At 52.7% G+C, this 17,922-nt stretch overlaps 1 protein-coding gene across 2 annotated transcripts in view; it reads left to right on the top strand.

Annotated features, from left to right (window-relative positions):
• Positions 1-9,116, top strand: part of KDM2A (lysine demethylase 2A) — a 99,632-nt gene extending 90,516 nt beyond the window's left edge. For both annotated transcript variants that reach the window (XM_019645301.1, XM_019645300.1), the window contains 5 exons: positions 1,566-2,278; positions 4,147-4,310; positions 4,898-5,056; positions 5,665-5,880; positions 6,286-9,116. In XM_019645301.1, coding sequence (XP_019500846.1) covers positions 1,566-2,278; positions 4,147-4,310; positions 4,898-5,056; positions 5,665-5,880; positions 6,286-6,467 — 1,434 coding nt within the window. In that variant the 3' untranslated portion in view covers positions 6,468-9,116. The remainder of the gene's footprint in view (positions 1-1,565; positions 2,279-4,146; positions 4,311-4,897; positions 5,057-5,664; positions 5,881-6,285) is intronic.
• The last annotated feature ends 8,806 nt before the right edge of the window (positions 9,117-17,922 follow it).

Raw genomic sequence — 17,922 nt, 5'->3', positions numbered from 1 at the left:
TGTGAGTAGAAAAGGAGTGTCAAGCTTAGGAGATGGCTGTACGTTTGCTTTTGCAACTTGATTCACATGGTTTTACTGATCCAGAGATATTATTTTTTTATGTTTTGTTAACTTTTTTTCCTTTGGCTATTTTTTTGTTTGAGTTTTTATTGCTTGGTTTTGGGGTATTGAACATTGTTCCACTTGAGGTCTGCAAATTGCTGGGGTCTTTTTACACTCTGGGGCCCTGGAAAAAGAGGAACCATAGCTGGGCTGTTTGAGGAGGGAAATGAGGTGAGTAGGGTTATTCCTGCGGAATGAAACTTGAGGGGAGGCAGTGACCTGAGGCAGCTAGTAAATACAGCGGTGTACTGGAGTTTCCAGTTAAGCAGGTTCACATTTTTTCTTCTTCATCTTTACCTTTGTGCCTCACAGAAAGCCCAGCCCACGTGCCCAGTGTGTCCTACAGAGGCAGCCCCTCCCCCAGATAAGGCCAGTCCTATGACCTTGGCCCTGAGCAGCTGCGGTTGCTGGCCCAGTGGTCGCCAGTAATGTCAAAGGGCCAAAAGGACTCTGGTTACTCAGGCCAGCAAGACAGGACCTGCTAAGGGCATATACAGAGGCGGCAGGGACTAGTGTCAGTCACCCAGGCCCCTGTCGTCTCATGTATACTGTGCAGGAGTGGGGACAAGTTTCCTTGTCTCCTTCCTATTTCTTTCCCCCTGGGCAATGAGTTAGCTGAATTTTAAGTCTTATATCTTTGAGGACAAGGATTTCTAGAGGTGATGAGTGCTCAAGTTCTCTTTATTTATTCCAAGTTCTCATGCTAGTTGGTTTTACATTTGTCTTCACTGGGGGTGGTGGCCACTTGCTTCCCTGCTGTAGCAGATGGGTTGGCAGGTGCTGTATTGTAGTTTCATCTTCTAATGCATTGTAAAAGCCAGCACCCAAAAGGTGGGTCATTCTCTCCCAACCCTAGTGATCTAAGAATGCAAGGAGAAAAGGGAGCAGGTTTGTTGCTTAGGGACAGAAAATGTCCCCTTAAGGAAAATCAACTACTGCTACGATACCTAGCGGAACACGATGATTAGGCTTTATTGGAACATAGCCAGGGTGGGCCCCAGGAAGGGTCAAGTGGCATAGGAGGAGGTTGTGGTCCTTTATGGAAAGTTGGCCTCACCTGAATCCCTTATTTTCATCCTGAGCACATTCTTCTGGGAACAGAGCAGTGTTTCACAGGGGTTCTCATTCTCTGCTTTACCTCGCATGCGGTTGGTTTTCAGGGAGAGGGTGGGGTGCTGAGAGGAAGAAACAGCCTGGTAGGGGGAGCTCAGACACCAGTGGCTCCAAAGGCCTGTGGCATTCGCTGCTGTCACGTGCTGCGTGCCAGTCCAAACTGTGTGTAGACTGCTTTCCTTTCACCACTAGCATCTCTTTTTTCCACCAGAAGCATCTCTTGGTGCTTTTCCCCCATAGAAAAACAGTGATCTGCTTTCTCTCTGGTCCCCTGAGAGCAACAGGGAGGCTCACCCCGTAAATTTAGAGCGTTTTGAAAAAAAGAGGCACTGATGTGGCCTATTTTACAGAAGCGGAAGATGGACGAGAGTGATGAAGAAGCCGTACAAGCCAAAGTCCTGCGGCCCTTGCGGAGCTGCGACGAGCCCCTCACGCCCCCGCCTCACTCACCCACTTCCATGCTACAGCTCATCCATGACCCGGTCTCTCCCCGGGGTATGGTGACTCGGTCATCCCCTGGGGCTGGCCCCAGCGACCACCACAGTGCCAGCCGCGATGAGCGCTTCAAACGGCGGCAGTTGCTGCGGCTGCAGGCCACAGAGCGCACCATGGTACGGGAAAAGGAGAACAATCCCAGCGGCAAAAAGGAGCTGTCTGAAGTTGAGAAAGCCAAGATCCGGGGATCGTACCTCACTGTCACGCTGCAGAGGCCCACCAAAGAGCTCCACGGGACATCCATTGTGCCCAAGCTGCAGGCCATCACGGCCTCCTCTGCCAACCTTCGCCATTCCCCCCGCGTGCTAGTGCAGCACTGCCCAGCCCGAACCCCCCAGCGTGGGGATGAGGAGGGGCTGGGGGGAGAGGAGGAGGAAGAGGAGGAGGAGGAGGAGGAAGATGACAGTGCAGAGGAGGGGGGTGCGGCCAGGCTGAATGGCCGGGGCAGTTGGGCTCAGGATGGAGACGAAAGCTGGATGCAGCGGGAGGTCTGGATGTCTGTCTTCCGCTACCTCAGCCGCAGAGAACTTTGTGAATGTATGCGAGTGTGCAAGACGTGGTATAAATGGTGAGCAGGGATACAGGGATCAGGAATAGGGGTACGGGAGTAGGTGGCAGGTTTTCCATATGAGAAGAGCATGCGTCTTGGATCTGGAGGCTTGTTGGGTCCTAAAGGATTGAATCACCCTAGTCTGTTCCCCAGGCTGGGGGGGGGGTCCTGTTAAAGATGTGGCCAGTTGTTCCTGCAAGTGTCCTGAGGGAAATTTGGCCCTTTGCCTCCTCTCCCTGCTCCCTACTTGCCCACCTCTCCTTACTGGGGATAGAAAACTGATTTGGGGGATATATTGGTACAGCCCTAAAACTTCAGTCGTAAGTCCTCCCCCAAGTCAGCTGAACTCATTACCCATTTGTTGAGAGCCTGTGGTGTGCCACTCACTGGCCTGGTGCTGGAGACAGATGAGTTCCAGTAAGCCCTCCTCCACCTACTGGGAGAGGTGGATGTGCTTTTCCAAAAATTGGAGGGTGCTCAAAATTTTCCAGTCTGAATTCTCATTCCCCAAACCTAAACCAGAATTGCTTTCTCCAGCAAGCAAGATCCAATTTTAAAGCTCCCTGAGACTTAGTTGTCCATCTTAATGAGGCCTACTATTTCTTCTCAAGTTAAACATTAAGACACTTTGGGGGGAGGTGGGGAATCCCAGAATGACAAACAGGGATTTTCATAGGGCATTGTTTTTCCTTAAGCTTCTGGACCCTAGGACATATCCTTAAATATCTGGGTCAAACCCTATTTACAGTAGTTCTCAAAGTGTAATGCCCAGACCAGTGGCATCACCTGGGGCCTTGTTAGAAATGCAGGTTCTCAGGGCCCATCTGAGACCTCTCCTGAGTTAGAACCTCTGGAGCGTGGAGCCGGGCAGTCTGTTCTTAAATTCTCCAGGGGATTCTGATACAAGTTAGTCTGAGGTCCACTGCTCTATTGTAAGCAGCTTGTTTCTGTTACAGAAGTTTTCATGTGCCATTGGTGAAATCTTTTCAGTCTTTAAATAAAGACCCATTCTTCACAAACAAGTTTATTTCCCAAATCTGAATTAATATGTGATCTACCCAAATTCTCCTAATATTTCTTTTTGTTGGGCTAATAGGCCTGCCTGGCTCTGTCCCTCGGTTTCCAGGCCAAACCACATAAGACTCCCATTATGTACCGTCTCCCCTTCTGCCAGCCAGACTTGGGGGTGTGAGGGCTGTAAAATATTAAACAGAAGCCTTCATGTTGCAGTGCTATTTGTGGCCTATGGATTTGTAGATTGCAGTGGGAAGGGAGGCCTCGCCCTTTCAGTTCTGGTCTGAACTGGCTAGAAAATGTAAAGATAGCCCTGAGGTAGAAACCCAAGGGTGAGAAAGGACACAAGGCCTGATAATGAAGAGCCTCTTTGGACTTGATACAGCAGTGGGCTCTTTCTAGAGCCTCAGGCAGGATGAACTGTAGATGTGCCAAGTAGCAACCTGCGTCTCAGGCAGCTGGGAGTGACTGACAAGGGAGAGAATGGAGGCAAGCCTAGCTTTAGGTAGTAAGAAGTCAAGAAATTTTTTTTAATGCTCCACTGTATGCACTTTGGTGGGAGCTGTACCATTTTAATGTAAATGTGGGGTTACAGTGTATCGCTTGCTGTGTGTCCCTAACAATTCTGTGTTCTCAGCCCATCCAGAGTAAGTCAGGGCAGCTGGTCAAGTTATCCACTACTTAACCTATAGGGTCGCCTTAGAGGAAAGCCCTACTCCCTGAGGCCAAGAGACAATAGGCAAGGTCCTTGTATGCTTGTAGGAGAGCCTTCAGAGGGTGACCCTCCAGAAGCCGCCAGCAGCCTGATGGGAGCTCCCCTGACAGGAGACGTCAGGTTCTTGACAGCTAAGTTCTCTTTCCTTCTGTCACAGGTGCTGCGACAAGAGACTTTGGACAAAAATTGACTTGAGTAGGTGTAAGGCTATTGTACCCCAGGCTCTCAGTGGCATCATCAAGAGGCAACCAGTTAGCCTCGACCTCAGTTGGACCAACATCTCCAAAAAACAGCTGACGTGGCTCGTCAATAGGCTGCCAGGTGAGCAGCCCTAGCGCTGTCCTTCCAGGGCCCTAGGAGCAAACAGAAAAAGCTGCTTTCATGGCCATGCTTCCGGGCAGTGGTCCTGTGCCACAGTTGCCTTTCTGCTTAGCGGGAGATTTATGCAGGGCCACCCTAACTGCCAATCCCTGAGGCACCACTGTGGACTGGCTGACCAGTCACTGCACTAGACAGTGGAGAGAATAGCATCAGGTGCTGCTGCCAGCCCTGCAGGTCTTCCCAGCACGGCTACTGAGGAGGAAATTGGAGTAATAGGTCGCCTTGATCGGCCCCTTTTGTGAGGCCTTGTTCCCTTCAGCATTTTGAGGTCTTAGAAAGACAGGAAGTCATCACACTTGCATTGCTGTGCTAGGAACTAGCGATTGGTTGTACCAGCAAAGCTAGGAGATATAATATAGGAGGGTGCTAAGAGGAATCTTTAAAGTGGATTACTAGAGTAAGATAAAGATATAGTTCCTCTCTCCCATTAGGCTGGGAGTCCATTTGCCTTAGATCAGCGGGTAGTTAAGGCTTTGGTTGTGCTGATGGCGCACATATTATTGCGTGTCTGTTTCCTTTTCTTGCAGGACTGAAAGACCTCCTCCTAGCAGGCTGTTCCTGGTCTGCAGTCTCTGCCCTCAGCACCTCCAGCTGCCCCCTTCTCAGGACCCTTGATCTTCGGTGGGCAGTAGGAATCAAGGACCCTCAAATTCGGGACTTGCTGACTCCACCGGCTGATAAACCGGGTATGCTTTGGTCCTGACTTCTCTGTGCTCGTCTTTCAACATATGTTGTATGTAGCTTTGTCTTTAACATACTTCATCCTCAAAAGCTAAGGTAGTCTCAGAAATCATGCTGTGGAAATATATAGAAGAGTACGAATTGAGAGCAGCATGGTGGACTATGTACAAATACAGGTTAACTATTTACAGCCAGGCCACTACCTACAAACACAGGAGTAAGTCCATTTTGTGGGTCAGTGGAGTTTGGGGTCCAGAGACCATAAAGCCTAGGGAAGTCCGGAAGGCTTCCGGTTGAGGTGGGACATGAAAAGCTGTTTGCATGACCATCTAGACCGGTGTAGGAGAATGGGAAGGGAGGAGCATTCCGCACATACCCTTTTGCTGTGCGAGGCCTAATGGAGCAGCTGGGAAGAGAGAAAACGTGTCTGGTTTCCTGGAAACTGCCCCACACGCTGCTCACGCCCTGAAGGCTGGGCCAGGCCGGGCTGGGTGTGGGCAATTCTGCTTAACCCTGCAGGGGGCCTGGCCAGCCAGGAGCTGAAGCTGCGTACAGTTTGGGAGCTGGAATAGAGTTAAAAATCTTGATCTAGGCTCTTTTCACGCTTATACAGGTCAGGACAATCGCAGCAAGCTCCGGAACATGACCGATTTCCGGCTGGCAGGCCTTGACATCACAGATGCCACGCTTCGCCTCATCATTCGCCACATGCCCCTCCTGTCTCGACTTGACCTCAGTCACTGCAGCCACCTGACAGATCAGTCCTCCAATCTGCTTACCGCTGTCGGGTCTTCCACTCGTTACTCCCTCACGGAACTCAACATGGCAGGTACGCTGCTGAGTGTTTGATGCCCGACAGTGCCCATGCCTCCCGAAGGCCCCAGCCCTCCCTGGAGCTTGACTGGAACAGACTCATTTCTCACATCTGGACCAGGACATGGATTTCTCTCCCTTTTTTAATTGATGGGGCATTGAGTCCTGCAGTCACTGTCAGACGCCTAAGAGCACAGCCACCGCCCAGCTGCTGTTTGGTCATCGATGCAGGGAGTGAGGCAGCAGGGCCTTCAGAGGCCACAGTGCTGATGGCACTTCTGGTCTCTGAGCCACGTAGTGACGGGACAAAGAGGGCTTTTGTTCAGCATTTTGAGGGAAAGGGCTGGGGAATTGAGCAGCAGAGGCAAGCTCCTGTGGCTGTGTGTACATAGCATTGTCCTCGTGGTCACTTTCTCCACAGGTTGCAATAAATTGACAGACCAGACCCTGATCTACCTTCGGCGCATCGCCAATGTCACCTTGATTGACCTTCGAGGATGCAAGCAGATCACTCGAAAGGCCTGCGAGCACTTCATCTCAGACTTGTCCATCAACAGTCTCTACTGCCTGTCTGACGAGAAGCTAATACAGAAGATCAGCTAAGACACATCCAGGCCAGACTGAACAGGAAACTGATCTTCCCCGACTCCCCAGCCAGGAGAGCCTCTCTTCCCGACCCCACACGGGCTCTGAGGCCGGCGTCACACTCCCTCTCTGCTCTCCTGTCCCTTGGGCCCTTCCCCCACAGGCGGGGCAGAGAGGTAGTGGATGCCAGGCTTACCTGGCTGCTGCTCTCCCGCCTAAGGAGAAGGGCGGAGCAGACTGAGGGGAAAGCACAGGCTGTGTGCTGTCAAGGTGCCTGCTCGCTCACCGCCCGCCTGCTCGCTCTCCCGCCTGCCAGGAGGCCAGGCTCTCAGTTTGGGTTGTCTGTGCAGCCGTCATCTGCGCTGGGCCCTGGGGCCCACCTCCCCATCCATGGTCCCCGCAGTGCCTGGATCTGAGCAAACTCCCAGGGAAGTACGCGTCCCTCCTCTGTCACTCTCCCGGCTTATGCAGGAGGGGCCAGCAGCCCCAGGAATGCCAGACCCGTGCAGATCACACCGGTGCTGTTGAGGTGTCTGAAACCTCTTGTTCGTGTCTGTTCTCCCTCCTCTCCTCCCTTTAGCTCGATCCTATCCGATGCTCGAGGTCGTTCACATAATGAGGTTACCCCACCCCAGACTTTCCTGCTAGTCTCCATGAGGTCCTTGTTGCACTTACTGGGGTTGAGGCTCTCCAGAGGAGCTAGAACTGTCTATTCCAGGGACACCCCCATTATTGCTTCCTAAGCAGATGCTGAGACAGGCACCACCTCGTCCCACTTTCCTCTTTAGCCCCCCCCTTCCCCCCACTGCCCTTTCCACCTGTCTTGATTCCCACCTGAATAGGGCTTTCCCACGATGTGTGTCCTCAGAAGGAGCAGCCTGTCTTCCCCCAGCTGGGCAAGCAGAGACCTGGGCCAGGTCCCCACCTGCGTCCCAGCAGACAGCAGGCCTCCGGTGTAGTGTAGCCCCCAGAGCCCAGAACCATGTTGAGCCCCAACGGCTCGCTGATCTGGCACCTTTGGGGGGTGGGAGGGAGTTCCTGCTTAGAAGCCAGTCACCTGCCCTCTACCTGCAGCTGTGGAAGGGGGTGTGCATGTGCCTCTGTGTGTGTGGCTGAGTGTAGTGCGTGTGCGTGCGTGTGTGTGTGTAGGGAGGGAGGGGAGCGTGGTATCTCCCACTCCACCGCCCTGTGTCAAGCCCCATCAGCTGCCCCCTTTTACTTTGCATTGAACGGCCTGTCCAAAGATCCTCTCTCTAGGGCAGCAGAGAGCTTTTTGCACTTTAAAAAAAAAAAAAAAAAGAAAGGTCGGAATTTCTTTTGGGTCAATGTTGAAGTGTGTGAGGAGATGCTCAATAGCAGCAGCCTGTGGCAAGAGCTTAGAAGTGATAGACGCCGATTTGCACTCTGCTCCCCCTCGGGAAGGACAGTGATAGCACAACCTTGCCCCACTTCCGTATCCTCCGACCCATCCCTCCCTCCCTGGCCCCTTTCCTGCAGCCCAGTCTCAGGCTCTCCTCCTCCTCCTGAAGTCCCACAGGAGGTGGCAAGGAGGAGCCCAGACATCCTGAGGAGAGATGCCAACCGCACCCTTGCCACTTCCAAAGCAATAGAGGCAGAGGGGTCCCCTCTTTGCCACCTAGCCCAGCTTTGACCCTGGCATTGACTGGCCTCCCAAGAAAACTGGGTTCTGGTAGGATGGGGTGGCATTATGTCTGTTTCTTCCAATCTGCTGATTTCTTGGCTGCACCTTCAAAGCAGCAGTCTGTTCCCGTGACCCTCTGCCCCTTCCATTGGTCTCCAGGCCCCAGCCACCTGGGGCTGAAACTTTGAGGAAATGCCAGTGACTTATTCCAGAGTGCCTCAGTTAGGGGAACTTCTCTGTAAAGAACCCTGGGTATTGAGCAAAAACCTTATTAATATTATTGTCAATGACCTATAATTGGAAGCTTCCTGCCTTTTTTTGGTTGCTCCTGTGGAAAATACTGAAAAGATTGTTTTGTTTTGTTGTCTTTTTATAAAAGGGGAGGTGGAGAGACCCCTTCAGAGCAGGGATTGTGCCGGGAGAGTGCCTCTGACTTTGGGACATTTCATCCACAGAAATTTCCAAGCTGATGGTTTGTTGTGGGTTTTGGTTTTTATTTTTGTTTGTTTGTTTTTTGGTTTGGAAAAACAAGCATTTTTACCGTGCACATAATTGGTCAGCAGGAAAGGGAGCCCAGGAGTGGTGGCAGATGGACCTATGCCCTTGCTGGGCTTTCCTTTTCTCTGGGACTGTGATGGGGAAAATGGTTTTTAGAGGTGAGGGTTGGTCCCTGTGGAGGAAAGAAATGTCTCTGTTTGGGGACAGGAACCCCGGAGTTCCATCGCATTTCCTGCAGTCTGCTCTTAGATACAGCCTTGCCAGGACAGCCTGCCCTCCTCAGACCACAGGACCAGACACCCTGCCTCCATCTTTCCAAGCACCGGGGCGAAAAACCACAAAGGAAAGGAAGAAAATTTATATATATATATATATATATATAATATAAAATCACTTGGTGATTAAAAAAAAATAACTGCTCCATAAATAAAACTCCTAAAGTCACTATGTTTAAAGGGTTTGGTTGTGTTTTTTGGGTTGTTTTTTTTGGTTTTTTTTTTTTGAAAAATATTGTAAATATATATTTTTTGTTGCTGATTTAGAGTCAATCTCCAATGTTGTGCTAAGAAATTTAAATTAAATGTAAGCATTAAGGGGCAAGTCACGCTATCTCAGTTGACACATTAGGGTTACTTTGGGCCAGGGAAGGAGGGAAGCTAGTCGGACTTTTGTTTTCTAAACAGTCTCCACTATTGGTTTTAGAAAGAACAAGGACATCTTTCCTCTGACACGTGGGAATGGGAGATATTTGTGTAATAAAATTTTTAAAAAGACAAAAAAAGAAATAACCTCCAATGGGAAATATTTTGATTTGGGTTTTGTTTTTTTTTAATAAAAGATTTTAAAAACAAAAAAACAAAACCTTTTCTGCCTTGGTGTGTGTGTGTGTGTGTGTGTGTGTGTGTGTGCACAAGAGAAAGTCAGAGGTCATGCAGGTTCCGCTGGAGGCCAAGGCCAGGTGGCCCACTTCATCCCTTTGAGCAGAAGCAGCTTCTAGAAACACTTCATTTTCCTTCATTGAACTTCTTAATGGTCATGAAAATTCAAGTATGAGAATACCTGATCCCCTGCTAACCCCCACCCCCTCAGCAGTGCTTGGAGTCACCCCTGCAGCGTCCTGGGGGAGAGCTGGAAAGACCCTTGTGGTGCCCTGAGAACAGAAGCGGTGGGCTTGCCATCCCTGGAGAGCTATTAGCCAAGGCCAGCCTCCACCCACTAAAGGGCAGTGCCTGTTTGAGGTCACTGAACAAGGTCTGGGCTAGACAGGCTCCAGATGCCAGTTGTCCTACCACATCCTGCTGTTTTGCATCACTTGGCTTGTTGGGTACAAGCTTCCAGCCTTTAGACAAGTGTGCTGGGCGCTGCCGGGAGACCGCTTCCTCCCCCGACGGCTGCATTGGGAGAGCAGGGAGCACCTGAGTAGGCATTCCCCACCTTCAGCGGAGCTGGGGGATCCCCACCCACCTAGTCCCCACGCGGACAGTTACCGACCATCTCCAGTTCTGCACATTCTAGGAAAGAAGGGGCTCGGACCATGGGCTGCTTGCATGTTGGCTTCCTGAGGACAGATGTGGATGTGACCGTTTGGTTGTTGCCAGGAAAGGAAGAGGGTCAGTTTTGCCTCCTAAATATCTTAGAAACCATCTCTCTCTCAGTAACCTCATCCCTGCCACCCTAGTTAAAGCCACCATTGTCTAGAACCTTGACCACAGCAAGAGCCCAGAGGCCTCCAAGCCAACCTCATTGGCATGGGAGCCAGAACATTTAAAAGAGATTTGACTACTACTATGCTTAAAACCCATCAGTGTGTTTGTCTCAGGATCAAGTCCTCAAGTTTCTCCATTTTCCCTTTTTACGCTTTACCCATATCTAACTTTTTTTCAGTTCCACCATCTCTGGGCCTTTACACATGTTCCCTCTGCTGGCACACCTTCCCCAGTTTACATGTTATTTCTCTGGGAAGCCATCTCCCACCCTGACCAAGACTGGATCACATGTTCCCATAGTATCCTTCCGGTTTTCAGAACTTTAAATCCATCTCCCAGCTAGCCAGGAAGCTCCGCAAGGACAGAGGTCAGTCTGTGTTGCTCCCACGTCATCCCCAACAGCTGGCACAGAGCTTGGCACATAATAGATGCCCAAGATCTAACTGTTGAGAGAGTGTTCCCAATAGATCGGATACCCAGAAGTCCATCCCTCCCCGCTACAGCCAGTCTGTTGCCATGTTCTGCAAATTCACTTCCCACTACCTTACACATCTTACCCCTCCTTTCTTGTGCTAATGCAACCAGCCTCTCTTTTGGGGCGGAGGGAGGATATTTTCTATCTAACCTGCATTCAACTATGAATTGATCTTCCTAAGGCACACAAAAACTTTCAGTAACCCTCCAGGGTCATGTCTAAATAGTAAACTCATGCTGCCACTGGCATCTGTAAAATCGGAAGCACCATGGTGAGCACGTGGTAGGTTCTTCTAAGGGGCTGAACTGGACACCTGGTCCCAGACTTGGCTGTGTTTAGGGTGTGGTGTGCCACCCTCACCACAACTGAAAAATCTTCCTCCAGAAGCCCCTCCCCTTTCCCCACCAACCAGAAGGGATTAACCTGGACATGCTGTGTCTTCCACAGGTGACAATAGCAAAAACAGCTGGTGTCTTGTCTAATGGGCCTCACAATGTGTTACCCACTGTTATAGGCATTTCCATGTCATAACTCATATAATCCTCACAGCAACGCTGTTATCTTTTTTTTTTTTTTAAGATTTTTATTGGAGAATTGGGGGAATGGGAACAGCACTGGGGAATTGGGGGAAGGGGAACAGACAAGTTGCTGTCCTTTTTTTTCTTCAGTCTAGTTGTGGAGGACGTTGCTTCACTGGCCCAAGTTGGCACCATCATTGCGCTCTTCCCAGGCGAGGCAGATCAGTCGCCGGCTTCTGGATGGCCGCTCACTGCGGCTGATGGCTACACACGGTAGCCCATGGCAACCCACTGCCACAGCGACTGCAGCCCACGCCGTCACCTGCGACTCACGGCAGCCCAGCTCCAGGTTGAGCTGTTGTTCAGCATCTTAGCTGTAGAGGGCAGTGTCACCGGCCCTCATATGTGGGATCCGAACCGGGGACCTCTGGCGTCCCAAGCCAGTTCTTAACCATCGCACCACTCGGCCGGCCCTCATCATCCTCATTTTAAAGATGAGAAGCCCCTCTCTCCCATGGCACTTCACACTCCTTAAGAGTGGGGCTAGTCTTAGCCAGCTCTACCTCCCCCCTTATCTGTCCCAGGTGGGGGTGTGGAAATTTACTGAGTGTAATAAAAGGTGAGTGTATAAAGGAGAGGGTCAACTGTGGGTCGCCGGCAACGGCGTGGGCTGCAGCCCCTGTGGCAGTGGGTTGCCATGGGCTACCACGTGTAGCCAGCAGCCAGCATGAGCGGCCAGCAGCCGCAGTGAGTGGCCGTCCAGAAGCCGGCGACTGATCTGCCTCGCCCGGGAAGAGCGCAATGATGCTGCCAACTTGGGCCAGTGAAGCAACGTCCTCCACAACTAGACTGAAGAACAAAAGGACAGCAACTTGTCTGTTCCCCTTCCCCCAATTCCCCAGCACTGTTCCCATCCCCCCAATTCCCCAATTAAAAAAAAAATCTTTAAAACAAACAAACAAACAAAAAAAACAAAAGGGCCCTGCACTCGGAAGGACCCCACGCTTCGTTTAATGCTTGCTGTTGCCATCTTGCAATTCTTAATTTTTGAACAAGGGGCCGCATTTCGTTTGCAGTGGGCCCTGCAAATGATGTAGCCAGACCCGGAGGGAGGGTCAATCCAGCTCTCTCCTGCCCTCCCAGGCCAGCAGTGTGCTAAGTGCCATTTGGGTGGTCAGCAGTAGCCGAGCAGGCCTGGCACTTCCTGGCTGAGGAGACCTGCCCTACCACCACCCTTCCAAGTGCCCAGGCTCAGAAGGGAACTTCAGTGCTGGACACCAGTATGTAGGCAGGACACAGTGAGAGCAGGCACCTGAGGTCCAGGGGCACCTGGTTTTGTCCTCGGCCTGGCGCTGTCACGCAGCTTCTGCCTCTGCCACCCACCCCATTCCGGAGAGCTACAATCGGCAGGAAGGTCCAGCTGCTAGCCCCCCAGAGTGTGCCATGAGAATTCTAGAGAGGCAAGACAGAGGGACAGCCGCAGACACAGACACCCTGAGAGAAAACATCCTGAAAAACCCAGAAAAGGAAAAAGAAGTAGAGAAAGGAGGAGGGGAGAAGAGAAATGAAATGAAAGAAAAGAGGGAGACACAAGTGAGACCCAAGATACTCCGCATGTGACAGGGCCACTCAGGAAGCCATCTCCCCAGGCCCAGCAGTGCACACATACATCCCTTAGTCCTCAAAACTATCCAGTGAGGCCAGGCTGGCGCCTCCCCGTGTACAGATGAAAAAGGCAAGGCTCAGATAAGTCACTTGCCCAGGGCACCCAGCTGGGCAATAGGAGGAGGCACTGGCATTTGACCCCGAGTCTTCTCCACACACGACTTCCAGTCCCCTGACACGGCAAGTACCAGTGGCCACAGTATGGGGCCGGTGGGGGCCACGAGACCATGCCTCGGACACTCACAGGCAGGCTGGGAGTGTCAAGGCACAAACGCGCGCCGCGCGAACACGGCTGGTTCCGGCGCCGGGCTAAGACGAGGACGCCGGGGTGCATGCGCGCTGGGGACGGCTCCGGGCGGACGCCGGGGGCGAGGCGCTGCCGAGGCCGAGCCGGGCCAGCCTGGCTCGAGGCTGGAGCCATTGGCCGGACGGGGCCGAGGCCAAGGGGCGGAGTCGGAGCTAGGGGCGGGGCGAGGCTGGGGCGGGGTTGCGGACCCGGCCCTAGATCGGGAGGGGCGGGCCACAGGCTGGTGCCACGTCCGGGCTGAGGCTCCGAGGCGGAAAAAGATACTGGGGCCCGGGGCAGTGCGGGGACTGTGTGACCTTCTGGAGGGTTCCAGGAAGAGGCGCTGCTCCCGGGAAGCGGGCTGGGCGGAGCCAGCGGGCTGGAAGCCTCGGCGTGGGTTGCGGCCCGTGTCGACTTGCCGAGGGGGCCCCTGAAGATTCTTGGACTGTGAGGGAGAACCTCCTGGATAACCAGGGCCTCCGCGCTTGCTGTTCCACATGCCTGGAAAACTCTTTCTGCCCCAAACAAAGCTTCTTCCTCCCTCCTTCTGGCTCTAGGAAAAAATCCCTTTCTCAAAGGTTTTCCTGACTTCACTCGAGGAGGCTCCTGACTTTTATAGCACCTTGTCACCTGCCCCATAAGGATGTTTTGAGCATTAAATGTGATCATCTGGGCTCTAGGAACAGTGCCCTGCCCATAGTGAGAACCCAATAAATGTCAGTGGTTGTTACTATGTACGGTTTGCCCGTAAGTTCAGTGTGTCTCTCCCTGTGTTGGATCTTCAAGGCCAAACACCGGGTACCTGGCATGTAGTATTGTCAGGTGAGTGAGTGAGTGAATGAAGCAAACTCCCAGCATCCATACACCCCTGGTGAGGTCAGGGAAGCATCCAAGCTCATCCTCCTGGATCTTCAAAGCCCAGGATGGAGATGAAGACGGGAGGCCCCGGCATGTGCCAGTCCTCACCCCCAACCTCATTCACATTCATGTGCACACAATGTCAAGTTCAAGACCTTTCCTACCACCCCCCCTCTCAGCCCTCCCCAACCCTTCCACCTTGGCCCCACCTCCTTGTCAGGTTAATTGGAGATATGCATTTAGGGGTTTTCTTCCCTACTGGACTAGGCCACTACTGAATCCTGTTCCTCTTTGTGGCCCTAACTTTGTGCTGGGAGCCATGATGGGTGCGTGAGGAATGCAATGGTGACCGCGATAAACGGGGGGCACCAAGAGAGAGCACCCTGAGCCGAAACATTTCAGCCCAGGAGATGCAGGGTGAACAGGAGCCTGGCTTGCCGGGAAGTCAGAGAAGGGCATTCCAAGCAAGGGGACTTATAAAGACCCCTGAGGTAGAAGTGAACTTGGCTTGTTATAGTGACAGAAGGAAGACCAGAGAGACTGGAGACTAAGGGACAAAGGGAAGGGGGTAGAATTGAATGAGAAAGGTGGGCAGGGGGCCAGAACTGTGCAGGTCTTATAGGCCACGGAAAAGGTGTGGGTTTTATGCTCAGTGCAGCGACAGTCATTGGAGGTGAGGTTTGATTTAGGCCTGTAAAAACTCTGGCTGGACGAGAGGCAGTATGCCCCGCGAGGAGCCTGGTGCGGATGGCAGCCCCAGGTGGGAGGTGATGGCACTTAGATCAGGTTCAGCAGGGCACAGTGGAAGGACCCGGGGTAGCCTTTAGAGACAGGTACACCAGGTAGCCCACAGGACAGGCTGGATGACAGTATGTGTGCACATGCTGGCAGGGGCAGGTGAGGGAAGAGAGGATTCAAGCATGACTCCTAGGTTTTTGGAAGATGGAGGAGCCATGACTGAGATGGGGAGGAGGGTGAGGAGCAGGCTGGACAGGGGCTGCGTGGTGGGAACAAGAGCTCAGTGTGGGATGCTTTAAGTTTGCCACACCTATTAGTCATCCAGGGGAGATGCCAGGTAATGATGTCTCTGTGGATCTGCCAGCTGGACAGAGATGGGGTTCCACTCCTCTTCCACTGCCAGCATCCCATCCAGAGGCTGGCACAGTCTGGGCACTGGACAAAAGTTTGTTGAGAAGAGCGACTGAAGAAAGTTTACAATCACCTTCCCTCAACCACCAGAGGGCAGCAGCGCCCAAGAAAACAGCCTCCTCGCGATCAGAAATTCGCCCAGACCAGGGACCCAACACCACCTTCTTCCCAGCCAGGGCTTCTAGGAGCAGCTTTCCACAGCCAAGAATCAATGAGGGGCACCCTGGAGGCTGGCTCTCGAAGGACCCCGGCTTCAGGCCTGCTGTGCTGCAGACTAGGCTGTGGGTGGGAGGGGCAGTCTGGGTTTTCAGGTGATGGGAGGAGGGGAGGGCCATCTCCTGAAGGCTGGCATTTGAATACCCACCAGGGACTCTGGTCTGACAAGTTCATCAGGAAGAATTTTTTAAATCGAGGCTGCTCCAGAAAACCCAGGCCAGTGTGTGGCTGTAGTCAGAGTCCCGAAGAGCTGGGGAGGGGTGGGAAGAGGGGTGGTTAGTCCTTCTGCTGTGGCATCCTGTGTGCCCCTGACCTTGTTCTGACCCAAACTCCATGTGCCACCTTCGGCTGAGGAGCTCATTCACCCATCAAACATTGACTAGGCCTTTCAGCGTCTGGACCTGTGGTGGGCACTGGGGGCAAGAGATAAACTGGGAGCATCAGTTACAGTTGGAGATGGTATGTACCTTTTTTTTTTTTTTCATAATTAGCATTTCCAACATCAGGATACATTTTTCCAATTGATGCAAACATTTAATAAAGCTTCACCCCACCCCCACTGTAAAAAACATGACATGGTGTATCTTGCAATTGATGATGTTTTCAAATCAAGGAACTAGATGGTAAGTACAGAATCAGAGATGTACACAGTGGACTGGGGGGTTGGGGAAGGCTACTGGGAGGAAGTGGGTCTTAAGGGATGAGCAGAAGCTCTCCAGGGATGAGGACACACAGAGGGCTTCCTCCACAGGGAAGAGCAAAGTCACAGAGGTGAGAACGGATGCGTGGCCTGGCAGAGGGACCCCAGGTGCAGAGGGTGGTGGCAACACAAGCTGGGTAGAGGAGCCGGGCATAGTCATCCAAGACCTTGACTTACAGGTTAATGAACTTGTTCAATTGATTTGCTTTGGGAAGTGGGTGGGGCCTGGAGCTCCCTCTGGCCTGGAGCTCTGCTTCTCCATGCTAAGCAGGCGGTAGCTCCATCAGATCTAAAGCTGGGAGAGGCATCTCTGGTCTGGGCAGCAGCCATGGGGATCCTGAGAAGCAGACAGGTTCAAGAAGATTCTCAGGAGACCACGCAGGAGGGTGTGGTGACAAAGTAGATTAGGGCAGCGGAAGAGGGAGGAGTCAAGACTGATTCTTGGAGTCCTGGCGTCTGGGTGAATGGTGGTACTGCCCACTGTGAAGGGACCTTGCCAGCTCTGATGGGCTCTGGTTCCAAGCTCTGCTGAACTTTCTCAGAAAGTAGCCTGAGAAGTTGCACAGGGAAGAGCTTCCTGTTTTGCAAAAGGGTCCTGGTTCCTGGCTCACAAATTGGCAGGAGGCTTGGACTCCATGTGCCCAAGACTGGAAGGGAACTTTGTCACCTTGGAAAGCAGAGGCTCTAGAGAGGGGCATGTTGAGATAGGGGTTCTGCTTTGAAACACATGCATTTCCCCTATACACAACCCCGTGGGCTCTCCCTTGCCAGGCAGCACTGAGACAGACCCCTGTGCCCTACCAGGATGAGAGATTGGATCTCACGTTGTAGAATTCTGATGATTCCATAGTTGGGTTGTTGGGATGCAGGCCAGGGACCTGGGTCTACAAGCTGATCCAGGGAGGGCAGGGGTTGTTGGTACAGGGTCCTTGGTCCTGAGTGGGAGTCCTAGGGCCAGGGTTGTGTCTGGAGCAGGAGGATTGGGGCTGGGGTAAGCCTGGAGTCTGACTGCAGTTGTCAGGTCCCAGGTTCGTGGCAACCTGTTAAGGGTTCTAGGTCCAGTCTGGGTCGTAGTTGGATGTCCTTGTTCTGGGCTCATATCCACATTTCTTGGTGTTGGGTCTAGGACCCTGGTCTAGGGTTGACAGTCGAAGACCAGATCTGGGCCCTGCCCCCATGTTCTGGGTTTAGGGTCATGATAGTCATCTGGGTCTGGGGTTAGAATCAAGGTCCCGGGTCAGTAACCAGGATGGGATTGACACTGTGATCAATGTTTGAGGTCACAGTCTAAAATCTGGATATGGGGTCCTGTTGGGAGTCTGGGGTCAGTTTCAAGGTGTGGGTGTGGAGGCCAGGACCCACGGTTGTGATCCAAGGTCATGGTCAGATACGAGGTAGTGGTCCAAGGTTTGGGTCTGGGTTCCTGTTTGGAGTGTGGGGTCAGGAATGTTATCCGGGTCTGATGTCAGGTCGTCGACTGCGTCCAAGATCAGGGAGTCAGGGGTTGTAGTCAGGGCCTGAGCCCCAAGTCCCTGGGATCCTGCTCTGAAGTGCCAGTCTGGGGTCAGTGACGTGGTCTATTGCGGAGTCTAGGATCCTACTTGTGATCCGGGTTGGGATCAAGGTGGTGACCCAGGCCTGGGGTCGGGGTCCGGGATGGGTCTGAGATGGGGTCTGGGTGGGTGGCCACGGGGATCAGTCCAAGTCCAGCCCGCGCGGCCTCCAGGGGGCGCCGCCGCCCGCCCGCCCGGCCCCTCGCG

This window comes from Hipposideros armiger, unplaced genomic scaffold, assembly GCF_001890085.2.
Source record: "Hipposideros armiger isolate ML-2016 unplaced genomic scaffold, ASM189008v1 scaffold_93, whole genome shotgun sequence".
Classification (NCBI taxonomy): domain Eukaryota; kingdom Metazoa; phylum Chordata; class Mammalia; order Chiroptera; family Hipposideridae; genus Hipposideros; species Hipposideros armiger.
This window is presented reverse-complemented; position numbering and strand designations above follow the sequence as displayed.